General features: G+C 43.2%; 1 protein-coding gene across 3 annotated transcripts in view; it reads left to right on the forward strand.

Moving 5' to 3' along the window:
* Positions 1-16,219, forward strand: part of Abhd6 (abhydrolase domain containing 6, acylglycerol lipase) — a 43,464-nt gene that overhangs the window by 14,631 nt on the left and 12,614 nt on the right. For all 3 annotated transcript variants that reach the window (XM_090322932.1, XM_090322922.1, XM_090322941.1), the window contains one exon: positions 6,101-6,243. In XM_090322932.1, the coding sequence (XP_090179058.1) occupies positions 6,125-6,243 (119 nt within the window). In that variant the 5' untranslated portion in view covers positions 6,101-6,124. The remainder of the gene's footprint in view (positions 1-6,100; positions 6,244-16,219) is intronic.

A 16,219-nucleotide genomic window follows, 5' to 3' on the forward strand; every position in this document is an offset into this window, starting at 1 on the left:
AAGTTTAGGTTGCACTACTTCACAACTGGGTTCACTGTTTTGTTTTGTTTTTTTTGTTGTTGTTGTTGTTGTTGTTTTTTGCCAGTCCTGGGCTTGAGCTTAGGGCCTGAGCACTGTCCTTGGACTTTCTCAAGGCTAGAACTCTACCACTTGAGCCTCAGCACCACTTCTGGCTTTTATCTATGTATGTGGTACCGAGGAATCGAACCTGGGTCTTCATGCATGCTAGGCAAGCACTTTAACCACTAGGCCAAACTCCCGGCCCTGGATTCACTGTTTAAGCCTCATTGGTCTTATCTTTGAAATAGAAGAAATGCTTTCTATTCTATAAGACTATGAGATCAAATGGGAGATTGCATGTTACATGGGGGATAGAAGTGATGGATGCCATTGTTCTTAGGTTTTTTTTGGCTGTGGTAGTGGTGGTGGTGGTGGTTGTTGCAGAGATTTTTGTTTAGGTTGTTGTTAAGGATCATCATTATTTTGAAGGCTACAGATGTCTAGAGAAAGGCAGGGTTCATGAAAATGTCCTACATTTGGTTTATTCTTGGATTTTGCTTTATAAACGGGGAATTCATGTGTCTTCAAAATCAGTGAGAACATTTAAAAGAGAATTGTGAAATGTTATTTCTGATTCCAAAATCTAGACTAAACTGTTCCCTCTTAGGCAATGATTATCTAGATCCAAGAAATCTTTGTTCCTGTGTTCAGACATAGGGCAGAACTTAGGTAATGATAAGTGGAAGTGAAGGCCACATGGCAGGTGTGACACATGTCAGTGTCACTGTTTGGAGCTGAAATGGCGAGCTTTTTTTTGTGCCAGTCCTAGGACTTGAACTCAGGGCCTGGGCATTGAATTCAGGGCCTGGGTACAGTCCCTGAGCTTCTTTTGCTCAAGGCTAACACTCTACCACTTGAGCCACAGCACTACTTCCAGCTTTTTCTATGTATGTGGTACTGAGGAACTGAACTTGGGTCTTCATGCATGCTAGGCAAGCACTCTACTACTAGGCCACATTCCCAGCCTGGCCAGCATCTTTTTTATATTACTTTATGTCCAATTGCACTGCAGGGCCATGGGGTGCCTTACCTCCTCTAATAGATATGAGGGGGGAAGGGAATATTATTTTTCTGTATTAAGGCAGTGACCATTATCAACACCCTATATGTTTGCTAGGTACTGTTTTAACTTCTGGAGAAATTTAAGATTCTTGGGAAAACAAGCCAGCTCCTACTCTTTAATTGCCTGGCAAATTTCAGAAAGATTGGTGTCATCAGAGTAGGAAAGAGTGGATTTGGTTGAATGTCCTTGTTTCATAGCTGAGGAGCCCAAGGTTTTTCCCTCAGAATGTGAAAGGGCCTCAGTAGGAGAGGGAGTTGACCAATTCCCCAGCCAGTGTCTGGGGTCTGGGGAATCTGCCGCTCAGTGACATCCATCCCATATACATCCTGATTCTCTCCTATGTGTTACATGTTTAGCATTTTTTTTTTTTTTTGCCAGAGCACTGTCTTTGGGCTTTTTACTCAAGGCTAGCACTCTGCTACTTGAGCCACGGCACTGTTTCTGGCTTTTTCTATGTATGTGGTACCAAGGACTCGAACCCGGGTCTTTGTGCATACTAGGCAAGCACTCTACCACTAGGCCAAACTCCCAGCCCATGCTTAGTATTTTTAATTGATTCCTTTTTATTCTTTTTTTTTTTTTTTTTTTTTTGCCAGTCCTGGGCCTTGAACTCAGGGCCTGAGCACTGTCCTTGGGTTTTCTCAAGGCGAGTGCTCTACCACTAGAGCCACAGCACCACTTCCAGCTTTTTTCTATGTATGTGGTACCGAGGACTCGACCCTGGGTCTTCGTATATGCTAGGCAAGCACTCTGCCACTAGGCCTAACTCCCAGCTGATTACTTTTTATTCTTAAAATTAATTAGCATCCATATTATAACTTGAAACTATCTTAGCCAGGTGCCAGTGGCTCACACGTGTAATCCTGGCTACTCAGGAGGCTGAGATCTGAGGATGGTGCTCAGGCAGGAAAGTCCATAAGACTCTTACCTTTTACTAATCAGAGAAAAAGCTGGAAGTGACATTGTGACTCAAGTGGTGGAGTGCTAGCCTTGAGCAAAGAGAGAGTCCAGGGACAGTGCCTTGGTCCACAGTTCAAGCCTCAGCACTGGCAAAAAATAAATACATACATAAATAAAAGTATCTGTTAAAGTCAATGAAAGGGAACCATGATACTGACAAGTTAAATTGTGTCTGTAGTCCCCAGGGTCAGAGAACTGTTTAACATAGCATCTCAAGGGAAAGGCAGTCATAATAGTCAATGTGTATCTTATAAAACGAGGAAAATTGGAGGGATGGATGGGGTTGGGAGGAATGGGGAAGAATGATGAAAGGATGACATTGATCAAGATGCTTAGTGCTTATAACCCTTGTTGAATCATACCCTTTTCAACTCTTCAAAGTAATAAAAATTAACAACACGATTCTGACAGTTGTTTTGGCTTAAGAGAGATGATTGTGTGTGTGTGTGTGTGTGTGTGTGTGTGTGTGTGTGTGTGTGTGTGTTGGTGTTAGCTAAAGCTGTGAACCTTGAAGCATGACTTAATTTTCTCCTCCTTTCAAAGCATCTTGCATACTGTCAGTCCTGTGGGCCGGTGGCCCTGGAAACCATTACACACAGAACAGGTTTTCTCATTTTCAGTCACTGGGAGTTCTGGGTGTGCAGACTTCAGTTTTTATGTCTCCAGCCTTCCCCTGGGCGTGTAGATTCTTGTATTAATAAACCAACCCTGGCAAAACAGAGGAACTGCTTTCTAAAGTAACAATGTTGCAGAAATAGAAATAACTGTCTATTCTTTATCTGCAGGGAAAAACATTGTAATTGGAAAGTGGTTCAGAAAGTTTCCTTCTGTTTTGTTTCCTTCCAGGGCCTAGCCTTACTTGACCTTGTCAGGAAAAGCCTGCAGGTTCTCGGGAACAAGTCCAAACCTTATTCCATTGATCACACTCCACATAGCCTCTGGTAAATGGAAGATGGATCCTGGTAGAGGTTTCTTTGAAACCGAGTATGACATCCATACTTATTGGCAGGCACCCATGAGGCAGGGAGGTATCTTTCTAAAGAGCATCATTTCAGTTCAGAGCTGTTAGCTCCCATGTCAGAACCTCTTACTACATATAGCCTCTGGCATAAATTGTTCTAATTCCCAGTTCAAGTGTTCTACTGCTGAGCCATACTGCCAGCCTCTGTACTTAATAGGCGACACCTCTAGGGAGTTTTGTGGTTACTGGAAGAAGAAAAGCACCAGATCTCTTACTGCAATCTTGGGAATCATTTTCCTTTACAAGCTATTAAATAGCATTGGATTGACTTTTTTAACTTTGGTCGTCATGAATCCATTTGTATTTTGTGCATGCCTAGTGCCATAGCAGGCTCAGAGAAAGAACGTATGTGACAATTCCTACCCTTAAGGAACCCTGAGAAACTGACCACTGATCTAAGCCCACTGCCATGATTGTTCCCAGAAACCAAGTTCTCAGGAGGGCAGTTGAATGAGAAAAGAAACAGGGTGCTGTTAGTCCTGGACTGATATGTTTAAAAATGGTAATTTGGGGGCTGGAGACATGATTCAAGTGGTAGAGTACCTGCCTAGCAACTTCAAGGCCCTGAGTTCAAACCCTAGTACTCCCCTGAGTCCTGCAATACACACAGTGATAAATCTGAGGGTGGTAGCACACTCCCTGTTACTCTAGCACTGGTGAGGCTGAGGCAGGAAGAGACTATTTCAGGCCAGCCTGGGCTACATAGTGACATCCTGCTTCAAAAGAGAGGGGAACGGGAAGGAAGGAAGGAAGGAAGAAAGGTAGGAAAGAAGGAAGGAAGGAAGGAAAGAAGGAAGGAAGGAAGGAAGGAAGGAAGGAAGGAAGGAAGAAAAAGAAAGAAAGAAAGAAAGAAAGAAAGAAAGAAAGAAAGAAAGAAAGAAAGAAAGAAAATGACTTCGGTAGCTCATACCTGTAAATCCTAGCTACTCAGGACGCTAAGATCTGAGGATCTTGGTTCAAAGCCTGTATAGGCAGGAAAGTCCATGAGACTCTTATCTCCAACTAACCAACAAAAACATGGAAGTGGAACAGTATGGCTCAAGTGGTAGAACACCAGCTTTGAGCAAAAAGCCTAAGAGACAGTACCTAGGTACTGAGTTAAAGCTCCAGTAACACACACACACACACACACACACACACACACACACACACACACACACACACACACACTGAGCAAATCTATAGAAAAGTTGAAGGAATAGTACCATATGATCTTCACTTAGATTTCTCAGTGGTGAACATTCTACTGTACATTATTCTCTACTCACATGTCAACAAATGTGTACATTCCTTTCAAAAATAGCAGATATGGGACCGGGAGTTTATCCTAGTGGTAGAGTGCTTGCCTAGCATGCACAGAGACCCGGGTTCAATTCCTCGGTACCACATACATAGAAAAATAGCAGATACTTTTGTACACCCCTTCAAACTTCAGCAGACATCCCCTCAGAGCCAGGACTTTCTACATAATAGAAACAATTTCATCATCATGCCCAAGACTGACTGATATTATCTAATTCAGTTACCTTATCTAATACCCAATTCTTACTCCATTTTCCCCAGAGGTTCCAACAGTGTGCCTTAGATTTTTCTGTTTTGTTTTGTTTTGTTTTTTCAGTATCAGGGCTTAAATTCAGGTCCTCACACCAACTAGGCAGGTACTCTACACTACGTCATACCTCCATCTGCCTTAGAATTTTTTTTTGTTCCAGTCATGGAGCTTAAACTGTGGGTCTGGGTGTTGTTCCTGCTCAAGGATTTACCTGTACCACTTGAGCCACAGCTCCATTTCGGGTTTTCAGTGGTGGTTACTTGGAGATGAGTATCATAGACCTTTTTGCCAAGTCTGGCTTTATACCCTGATCCACATATCTCAGCCTCTTGAGTAGCTAGGCTACAGGTGTGAGCCAGGAAGTGCAGCTGGTTGCCTTAGTACTTATTTGTTTATTGCTGTAACTAGGGCTTGAACTCAGGGCCTGCCATGCTGTCCTTGAGCATTTTTTGCTCAAGGAGAATCCTCTACTGCTTAAGCCACAGCACTACTTTCTGCCTTAGACTTGTGATTTGCATATTTTTAGAGCCCAAGATCCTCCCCCAGGTTTCTTATTACATTTACTTTTTTTCAATAGTCACCTGCCCTGGAACAAATCATATTAAATGAGGTAAGCCAAGTTCAGACAGACAAATGGCACATGTACTCTTTGTTTTACAGAAATTAGAACTAAAATGTGCTGGGATGTTACAGATTATCAGGATTCTAGATACACACAGGGAGACCAAATGGGGGTATTTTTTGGAGAAAAACACAAAGGTGCAATGTCTAAGTGCCTCTTCATATTTATGTAAAATAGTATACTAAAGTGGGGTTGGGGGAGGGGAATGGGGACCAAGACATAAGAAAGGGTATCAATGCATGTGAAGTAATGCACCTTCTATCTGGTGAATATAATGCAACGCTTCTATTAATTACAATTACAATAAAAATATATGAAAAATATACTAAAATGATCTCCCAAGATATGACAATAAGAGATTTTTTTTGCTGCTTCTGGCTCCTGTACCTTTTGTATTCACATGTGTATCTTTGGGAGAGTGTGGGGGAGGGCACAGAACTTGAGGAAAAATGGATGAAAAAGTGAAAAAGTGCAGCAGTGGAGCTCACTGGACATTGATGACAATGAACTATACGACTTCCCGGTGGAGATGGGAGTGAGGGACTGGGAGAGGGTGAGGGAAAGGAAGATGCTGTACAAAAGGCAATTACTCATTATCTGTCTCATATAATTACAATCCCTCTGAACATCACCTCTGTAATAACAATACATTAATAAAAATATAGTCACCTATTTTGCTTCCTCCTGATGTGACTGCTTGAACTAGAGCCTCCAACTTTTATTATCTCTCTCCCTCCCCCTCCCCTCCCCCCTCCCCCCCCCCCTGCATCCTTTTCTCCTGAAGCAATTTCAGTCACTTCTCTGCCTTCTCTGCCCCTGCAGGTATCAGCCAGCCTGGAGAACAGGATGGACCTTGATGTGCTTAATATGTTTGTGATCGCAGGCGGAACGCTGGCCATCCCAATTCTGGCGTTTGTGGCCTCCTTTCTTCTGTGGCCTTCAGCACTGATAAAAATCTATTATTGGTAAGTGATACGGCCTATGTCTTCAAGAGTATCACCACCTGACCTTCTTTGCTGCCTTGTTTTCATCACTTTATTATGAAATATTTCAAACCTAAAAGTAGAAACACGTGCATCCTTTCCTAGATTTTAGAAGTGTTCTCAAAGCATTAATTGTTTTTTTACAAGGTAAAATGGTGGGGGGGGTGCGTGCATGTAGTATTAGGGTTTGAACTTGGGGACTTATGCTTATACTACTGAGTCATACCCATCCCTTTTTGCTTTAGATCTGGTTTTTGTTTTGGTTTGTTTTGTTGGTCGTGAGGCTTGAACTCAGGGCCAAGGTGCTGTCCCTGAGCTCTTCAGCTCAGGGGTACTACCCTACCTCTGGGCCTGGCATTGTCTCAGAGCTCTTCAGCTCAAGGCTACTGCCTTATCCCTGGAACCACTACCCACCTAACTGTTTTCTAGTGATTAATTGGAGATAAGAGTCTCATATTCTTTAATGCCCAGGCTGGCTTTAGGCTGGCTTTGAACTGCGATCCTCAGAAGATCTCAGCCTCCTGAGTAGCGAGGATTACAGGTGTGAGCCACCACCCAGTTCAGTTAGGCTTTTTGTTGGTTAACTGGAGATAGGGACTCTCAAGCTAGTTTTGAACCTTGATCCTCAATTCTTTGCCTCCTGAATAACTAGGATTATGGATGTGAGCCAGATACCTCAGTTATTGTTCAAATAGTTTCTGTTTTGTAGAGGCTAGCTTTGGATTGTTGTGCACCTTCTGTATAGCTGGAATTACACATGTGAACATGTCTGTTTTATTGGTTGAGACCTCGGAGGCAGGGGTTATGATAACTTTTTTGCCCAGGCCAGCCTTGAATTGTGGTTCTTCTAGTTCTATTTCCTGAATAGTTGGGATTACAGGTAAGAGCTTCCATACAACCAGATGGACTCAGGTTTGGGATAGCACCTTTATCTTCCAGGATGTCACCCTCTCTGCCACAGACAAGAATCATGCATGCTTGTGAGAATTCCTTTGTGCTTTCTTAGTAGCTGGCTTTTGACCAGAACATCAGTGATGTTCGGAGAGATACATTGATGTCATTGAACAGTGATTTCCAAACACTTGGGACCATTGAGAGGCATTTATAGGACAGAATAGTTTTATGTATCTATAGAACTGTTTCATTACTGAAGGGACAGAAAAAAGAAGTTTCAAAAATACCTGTCATTTTCTTCCCACCTTATTCTGCCATATGTGCACAGCCCCTGTACTGTGCTTTAAGAAATGATATAGATATGGCCGGGAGTTTGGCCTAGTGGTTAAAGTGCTTGCCTAGCATGCATGAAGACCCGGGTTCGATTCCTTGGTACCACATACATAGAAAAAAGCCGGAAGTGGTGCTGAGGCTCAAGTGGTAGAGCTCTAGCCTTGAGAAAGTCCAAGGACAGCGCTCAGGCCCTGAGCTCAAGCCCAGGACTGGCAAAAAAAAAAAAAAAAAAAAAAAAAGAAATGATATAGATACCAATATTGTAAGTGGAAAGTCTGCAGTGCTTGCTCCAAACAGTACGTTAAGTAAGGTGTGGTAGGTGACACATGCTTGTCATCCTGGCCTTCAAGAGAGTTTGAAGCAGGAGGAGGATCCTGAATTTGAGGCTAGCTTGGGATATCTATCTATCTATCTATCTATCTATCTATCTATCTGGAGCCAAATGCCATCTCAAGGGGGAAAATAAATAGTGTGTTAGTATAAAAATGTGAGAATAGATACAATGGCACTCAACAATCTCACTGTGTTCTAGCCTAGATACTGTTGCCTATCAAAGGCTCTGAGCGTTTCCTTCTTGCTGCCAAGTAAACAAGAAGGGCAGCCATCCTGACCAGAGCTTTCCCTTGATGAAATCAGGTCAACACTTAGAAAAGAAATAACTTTTTCCCAAATGACATCTCCCCTCCTGACTGCCCGGCGCAGTGACATGCATCTTGAGATGGACTGGCAGTCCTTCTGAGCCATAGATAAAAGCCATGGCAATCTAGTGAGACTTGGGAGAGTGAGAAGGAGCTTGGGTGCACTGGAGGGAATTCAGGAGGGTGGTTTGCCCTTCCTCTGCCCTCCTTTCTGCGTCTCTTTTGTTTTGCCAGTGTGGAATTTTCTGCCTGCCAGTCAGGCTCTGATCCCTAAAAAGAAGCTCCCTGAGTAGAAGGCAGCTTTTCATCCTCTTCTCTCCCTTTCTTTTGAGATGGGTGTGATATCACCTCTTCCCTTCTCAGTGTCACCCAGGACCCATCTCTACATTGCCTCCTGTGTACTGGGGCCAAGGGTCCTGGGTGTCCCTGGAGCATAAGGGGGGGGGGGTCAACACTGTGCCCCTCCTCCACCCCATGGTCCAGCCAAGGCACCCTGGGCCCCACACAAATGCCATTTGATTAAAGAAATCAAGCCAGGGCAGGGACTCCAGCTCGCTGATGTGGATATGGCTGCCTACTGAGCTGTGATCCATCACCCTATTCATCTCCCAGCCCCCACCTTCCCTGGGCTCCAGAGATTGTCAGAGCCAGGATTTCTGAGGAAGTTCGATAATTGATTTGTAAAGAGGCACAATGAATTTCCAGCAATATATTCTCTTTTTTATTGAGTTCAAATTGACCATGTTAAAGTGTACAGTGTAGCAATTTTAATATATTCCTAGAGTTATAGGATCATTACTACTATACAATTCCCTAAGGAACCTCCAGACTCATTATCAGTCAATCCCACTCTGGCTCCCCGCCCCCTCTCTCTCCATCTCCTGGTAGCTACTAACCTAACCTACTTTTAGTCTCTTGGGACTTACTAGTTCAGACAAATTGGAGTGGGGTGAGGGGTGGGAAGGGGCCTCTTTACATTGAGCTGTTTTTTTTTTTTTTTTTTGCTGTTCATGGTTCTTGAACTCAAGGCCTGGGTGCTGTCCCCAAACTTCTTTTGCTCAAGGCCAGTGCTCTACCATTTGAGCCATAGTGCCACTTCCAGGTTTTTCTGGGTAGTTTATTGGCCATAAAAGTCTCACAGACTTCCCTGACCTGGCGATACTCAGATCTTGGCCTCCTAGGATTTCAGGCCTGAGCCTTCAGCGCTGGGCTGCATTCATTGTTAGGTGAATAATACTCCACCTGTGTGGATAGTAGATGCCTTCCAAAACTCATGTTGAGATTTGATTGCTATTACAGCACTGTTGAGGGAGCTTGTGAAGGTTGACTGGTTTCTGGGAGGGATTAGAGCAGTTCTACCAGGGTTCTTTTGGTTATTCCATGAGAGTGGGTTTTGAGAAGAGGTAGTTTCTTGTGTTTGTGTCCATTTGCCCTCTGCTTTCTGCCATAAGTTGAAGCAGCACAGCGCCAAGCTGAAGCTGGCGCCGTGCTCTCAGACATCTTAGCTTCTAGAACCTTGACCCCAAACAAATCTCTGTCCTTTATCGGTTTCCCAGTTTCGGGTAATCTGTTATAGCATCAGGTAACAGGCTGAGACAGTGTGGTTGTACCATATTTTGATTATCCATGAAGCTGTTGATACTTTGGGTGGTTTTTACCTCTTGGGTAGCCTGATAATGCTACATGGCAAACAATTCGCTTAAAAAAATTCTTTTTGTACTGGGGCTTGAACTTGGGGCGTGGGTGCTTGTCTAAACTGTTTTGCTTAAGGCTAGAAGTCTACTACTCCACTTCAGCCACAGCTCCACTTCCAGTTTTTTGCCAGTTAAGTAGAGATAAGAGCCTCATGGACTGACTGTCTTACCTGGGCTGGTTTTGAAATATGATTCTCATATCTCAGCCTACTGAGTAAGCTAGGATTATAGGCATGAGCCTCAGGCACCTGGTAAAATAATTCACCTTTTTTCTTGCCAGTCCTGGGACTTGAACTCAAAGCCTGGGCACTGTCCTTAGACACCTTTTGCTCAAGGCCACTTGAGCCACAGCACCACTTCTGGCTTTTTCTGTGTATATGGTATCCAGGAACCAAACCCAGGGCCACATGCATACTGGGTGAACACTCTTCCACTAGGCCACATTCCTAGCCCTTTTTCTTTCTTTCTTTCTTTCTTTCTTTCTTTCTTTCTTTCTTTCTTTCTTTCTTTCTTTCTTTCTTTTTTTGCTCTTTGGGATATGATCTTGCTATGTTGCACAGGCTGGTCTTGAATTCGAATGATTATCCTTCTAAGAAGCTGTGACAACAAGTGTTCACCAAAATATCCAGTTTAATGCAAATGGTCTTGAAGCTTGCCCAGCTGAGAGCAGTGGTCAGTAGGCAGACATGATGTATGTTTGTCCAGTGGTCATGGTCAAAAACATACATCTTTCATTTTTTTGAACTCAAACACACAGACCAAGATGAAAAATCCTGGAAAACCTTTTGGATTATGCCAGATGGCATTGTCACGTGGGGGATTATGATTACAGACACAGCATCCATGATGCCCTTGCAGAGAGCTATGAGAAGGCCTAGGAGTAGCTTCCCCTGCCAACTGAAAAGCACAGGCTGTTTCTTTCAAATCGCCTCCTTGCAAGTGATGTTCACACTGTGCTTGCCATAGGCTGAGCAGCATTTCCATGAGTCACTTGTATTTCTTAATCACTCCAAAGGCCTTGTTTGCTCTGCTGCCTGTAATGCACATCTGTGGGTCACCTCCCTAGGTGGGGACACAGGTTAATCTTCAAGATTGCCACACAGGCTGGAATCCTCAGCAGTAGAAGCAGCCCTGCCCAAGCCCCTCCCTCTGTCTCACACCATGCATGTCCTGTCCTGCCCCTACCCTGATGAAAGCATCCTCCTGTGCTGCTGGTTCCTGCTGGGAGTTCACCAGCTCCTAGGGACCAGGCCACTTCCAGTCTTCAAAGCACAGCTCTCTGGGTGGTGGTGTTTCTGGAACATGGCCAGCCCATTTCAAAACAGTGGTGTAGTCCCCTATTTCAGAGATGCCTAATGCTTCTGTAGGGGCTTACAGAGGGCACAGCTGGAGTTCTGTGGTCACTGGGGCTGGAGTGGGGAGGACAGATGGACAGTCCTCTGCCCAGAGGGGCAATTGTGATTTTCACTGTGTAATAAAAATAACCAGACTATTCACAGGATGAAAAGAACTGTGATTTTCTGTTTGTTTTTATTTGTTTGTTTTTGTCTTCTCAAAGACACTGGATTATAAACACAGGATAAGAAATCATAGCAAGAGCTGGGAAGGTGGCTTAGTGGTAGAGTGCTTGCCTTGCATGCATGAAGCCCTGGGTTTGATTCCTCAGTACCACATAAATAGCAAAAAACAGAAGTGGTGTTGTGGCTCAAGCAATCGAGTGCTAGCCTTAGCAAAAGAAGCTCAGGGACAGTGCCCAGGCCCTGAGTTCAAGCCCCAGGACTGGCAAAAAAAGCAAAAGAAAAAAAGAAAAGACATCATACCACATCATTTCCTTCTATATAAATATAACAAATAAGATTTAGAAATGAAATAAAAGTGACATTATTTACAAATGACAAGATTGTGTATATATTAAGTCTAAAAGAATCTGCAGATTTTTTAACATTAATAATTTGTTACTTTCATTAGGTTGCTGAATGCAAGATCAATAACCAAAAAAATCATCTATATTTCTATATACTAGCAACAAGCCCTGAAAAAAATGAAAAAAAAAAAAGCTTACTGCTATCATTGTTGACCTTATAGTGTCAACAACTCTATAACAGTTCATCTTGTGGTCTTGATTTGCAGTTCTCTTATGGTAAGGATGGCAATCATTTCTTCATGTGTTCATTTGATTAAGTTTTTGTGTGTGCCTGGCATACTCCAGGTTCAGAAACGGGTGACCAATACATAGGCTCGTTCTCTTGGTCAGAATTTGTCAGGCTACATCTGGAACACTTCTCAATATGACTTACATCTCAACTGAATGTTCCTACCATTGACAGTGTGGAGAAATTACATTCCTCTTTTGCTGCTGGTAGAAATATAAAATGGTATTCCAAACCTACCCTCCCTCTCTCCCTCCCTCCCTTCCATCCTTCATCATTCCCTTTTCCTTCCCTCTCTTCTCCCTTTCTCTTTCCCTTCCTCCTTCCCTAATTTCCTCCCTTCTCTCTTTTCCTCCCTCCCTTTCCTTCTCCTTCCTTCCCTCCCTCCTGCCCTCCCTACCTCCCTCCCCTGCTCTCTCCCTTCCTTCTTTTCTTCCTTTTTTCCTTCCTTCCTTTCCTTCCTCCTTCCCTCATTCCTCCCCTCTCTCCTTTTTCCTCTCTCCCTCTTTTTTTTTTTTTTTTGTTACTACTACTGGGATCTGAACTCAGATACTTTGGCTTATAAGGCTAGTGGGTTTGTTGTTTTTTTGTTGTTGTTGTTTTGTTTTTTTTTTATGGTTCTGGAGCCTGAACTCAGTCTGGGTGCTATCCCTGAGCTTCTTTTGTTCCAGGCTGGTGTTCTACCCCTTAAGTCGCAGAGCTACTTCTGGCTTTTTTCTTCCCTGTTTATGTGATATTGAGCAATCAAACCTAGGATTTCATAGATGCTAGGCAAGCACTCTACTATGCAGCCACATTCCCAGCCCAAATTTTTAAAAAAGTAGAAACAAAGTGTTGGTGAAGATATGGAGAAATTGGAACCTTTCTGCCTTGCTGGTGAGAATGTAAAATGATATGGCAACAGTGCACAAGTTTAATGGGACCTCATAAAGAAAAAGATAATTATGGCATGGCCCAGCAAGTCCAATTGCTGGATATATGTGCCACAGAAGTGAAAACTGGTACTTAAACAATACTTACAATGGCACTTCTTATGTTCATGACAGCATTCTTCATGATAGCAAAAAGATGGAAGCAACCCAACTGGTTATCAACAAATGACTCAATGGACATGGCTTAAGAATGTTGTGCTAAGTGAAATATACCAGGCACAAAAGAACAAGTCCACTTATGCAAGGGACCTGGAGTACATAAACTCATGGTGACACATGCCTGTAACCACAGCTACTCAGGAAGCAGAGATAGGAGGATTAAGAGTTCCAGGACAGCCCAGTCAAAGTTACTGAGAGCCAGTGCCAATGATGCCTTGTCATCCTGGCTTCTCAGAAGGTTGAGAACCATGTTTTGAAGCCAGCATGGCAGGAATGTCTTATTTCTAATTAACCACCACAAAAACAGGAAATGGAGCTGTGACTCAAGTGGTTGAGTGCTCCCTTTGAGCAAAAAGGCTCAAGGACAGGGCCAAGTCCTTGAGTTCAAGCCCCAGGACTGGTATACACACACACACACACACACACACACACACACAGAAAGAGAGAGAGAGAGAGGGGGGGGGGTTAATGAGAGACCCTGTCTCTAAAGGGCTTAGGGCATGGCTGACGTGGTAGAACATTTTCCTAGCATGTGCTAGGCCCTGGGTTCAATCCCAATATCCAGGTCAGGAGAGTAATAAATTCATAGAGACAGAAAATTGAATAGATGCTGGATGCTTTTGGCTCATACCCAAAATTTTAGCCACTGAGGAGGCTGACATCTGAGGATCAAGGTTTGAAGCCAACCTTAAGTAGACACATTCTCTAGACACTTACCTCTAATTAACTAGCAAAAAGCTGTGACTAGAAATGTGGTTCAAGCAGCTTACCAGCCGGAAGTGCAAAAAATGAAGCAAGATAATGAGGCCCTGAGTTCAAGCCCTCATAGCAGCATATACATCAAAAAGTAGAATGGGGCCGGGAGTTTGGCCTAGTGGTAGAGTGCTTGCCTAGCATGCATGAAGACCTGGGTTCGATTACTCGGTACCCCACATATATAGCAAAAAGCCGGAAGTGGTGCTGAGGCTCAAGTGGTAGAGCTCTAGCCTTGAGAAAGTCCAAGGACAGTGCTCAAGCCCTGAGCTCAAGCCCAGGATTGGCAAAAAAAAAAAAAAAAAAAAAAAAAGCAGAATGAAGATAACTGGGTTTGTGGTGAGAGGAGACTAGAGTGTTCTTGATTAGAGTACCAGAATTTCTACATAGGATGCTAAGAAAGTTCTAGACATGCATAGTGGTGATTTTGAGTCTCTTTTTGTGACAGTGCTGGGGTTTGAATTCAGGCCTCATGGTAGTTAGGCAATCTACCATTGAGCCATACCTCCAGGCCAACAGTGGTGATTTTTTTTTTTTTGTCAGTCGTGGAGCTTGAACTCTGGGTCTGGGTGCTGTCTCTGAGCTCTTCAGCTCAAGGCTAGCATTCCAGTTTTCTGGCACTTAATTGGAGATGAGAGTCTCAGGTACTTTCATGCCAGGGCTGGTTTTGAACTGCAAGCCTCAGATCTAAGCCTCCTGAGTAGTTAGGATTACAGGAGTGAGCCACCAGAGCCTGGATGACAGTGGTGGTTTTGAATGCACCTAATGGCACTGAATTAGGTTAAAATAGTCCATTTTAAGTAATGTCTATTTTACCACACAAAAAAGTAAAAAAAAAAAAATATATCTCTAAGTACTTTTCTTCCAAACTTCCTATTAGCCTGATGGAAGAGACCTGTAGGATGAGGACTCTGGACTCCAGTCGTGTCTCAAGGGCAAACCTGAGACTTCATTTTGGGGCTTCTTGATTTAGATCAGTTGAGTCTTCAATGACTTGTCCCTGAAACGGGAGCCATTTGGCTTTGTTCAAAGACTGTAAAAAGATCTTGCTGTTGGAACATCCATTCATCTTACCTTAATTCTTGACTTTTCTGTTCTGTAAGGTTGCCTCTGACTTTCTGAATTAGAGTTAGTTTATTCTCTGTTATTGCTAAACCAGAGAAGTTGTGTTTTATTTGAGTGTGGCTATTTTCCACCTAGTTGCTGCTTTTATAATGTTCAGCTGGCCTTGTAGCATAGAATCTTCTTTCCATGCTTTTATTAAGGAATCATGTGAAATAATTAAAAATCACTCATCCTCAGCCAGGAGCTGGTAGCTCATGCCTGTAATCCTAGCTGTAATCTTCCTGTAACCCTAGAAGGCTAAGATCTGAGGATTGCAGTTCAAAGCCAATCCAGGCAGAAAAGTCCCCATGAGACGCTTATCTCCAATAAACTACTCAAAAAAGCCAGAAATGGTGCTGTGGCTCAAGTAGTAGAATGCTAGTCTTGAGCACAAAGAGGCACAGGGACAGCACCCACCCCCTGAGTTCAAACCCCAGGACTGGCAAAATGAAAAAAGAAAGAAAGAAAAAAGCACTCCAGCTCATTGCTTCTGAAACACTAGGCGTTGTCCAGTAGCTGCACCAATTAATTAAATGAAGAGAACAGAGTGATACAGCCGCTCCACTGTGAAGGCCTCAGCCTGGCACTCTGGCTTCTTTTATCCTTGGCTCTCTTCAACCAGGCTGCCTCCACACCCCGACCTCTGTGGCTCCTACATCCTCACACATTTTTCCTTGGCCCCCAGTTAATGAGTATCCTGAAACCTGCTAGTTTTTTCTTGATCTCCTACTGTACTCAGGGTGAATTTTGTAGAGTCTGAAGGTGATAAACAGGTAACAAAGAAAATACACATCACCCATAGCCCTTTGCACCACTTTCCTCCATGCCTTTATTCTTTCTGCCTTTCCTCATCTTTTCTGTGTCTGCTTGTGCTTTTTTTTTATTTATTATTATCAGAATTAGAATTAAGTAAGCCAGACTCAAAGGAACATAGGCTCAATGGTTTCCCTCATTTGTAATAATTAGTACAAACCTTAGACTCTTCTAGCAGAATATTACAATAGCTCAAAACCAAGATACAAAAGGCCATATACGACGAGGCTAAATGAAAGGTCCTCTAGGATATGGGAACAAGAGCTATATAATATGTGATTGCTGTTCTTAATGTACGATGTTGTTTCTCATCTCTTGTTGTCCCTTGGTTATTCTCATATTGTTACAGTATCTTACCTTGTTATCTGGTATATTGTATATAAGTTTATTTGAAACAGGAAAGAGAAGGGGAAAAACAAGATGAGGGGTGGGGATGGGGAAGGGGAAATGACACAAACATGAGAAGGAGTATCAATGTATGTGAAGTA

This window comes from Megascapheus bottae, chromosome 2 (genome assembly GCF_031878675.1).
Source record: "Megascapheus bottae isolate mThoBot1 chromosome 2, mThoBot2.hap1, whole genome shotgun sequence".
NCBI lineage: Eukaryota > Metazoa > Chordata > Mammalia > Rodentia > Geomyidae > Megascapheus > Megascapheus bottae.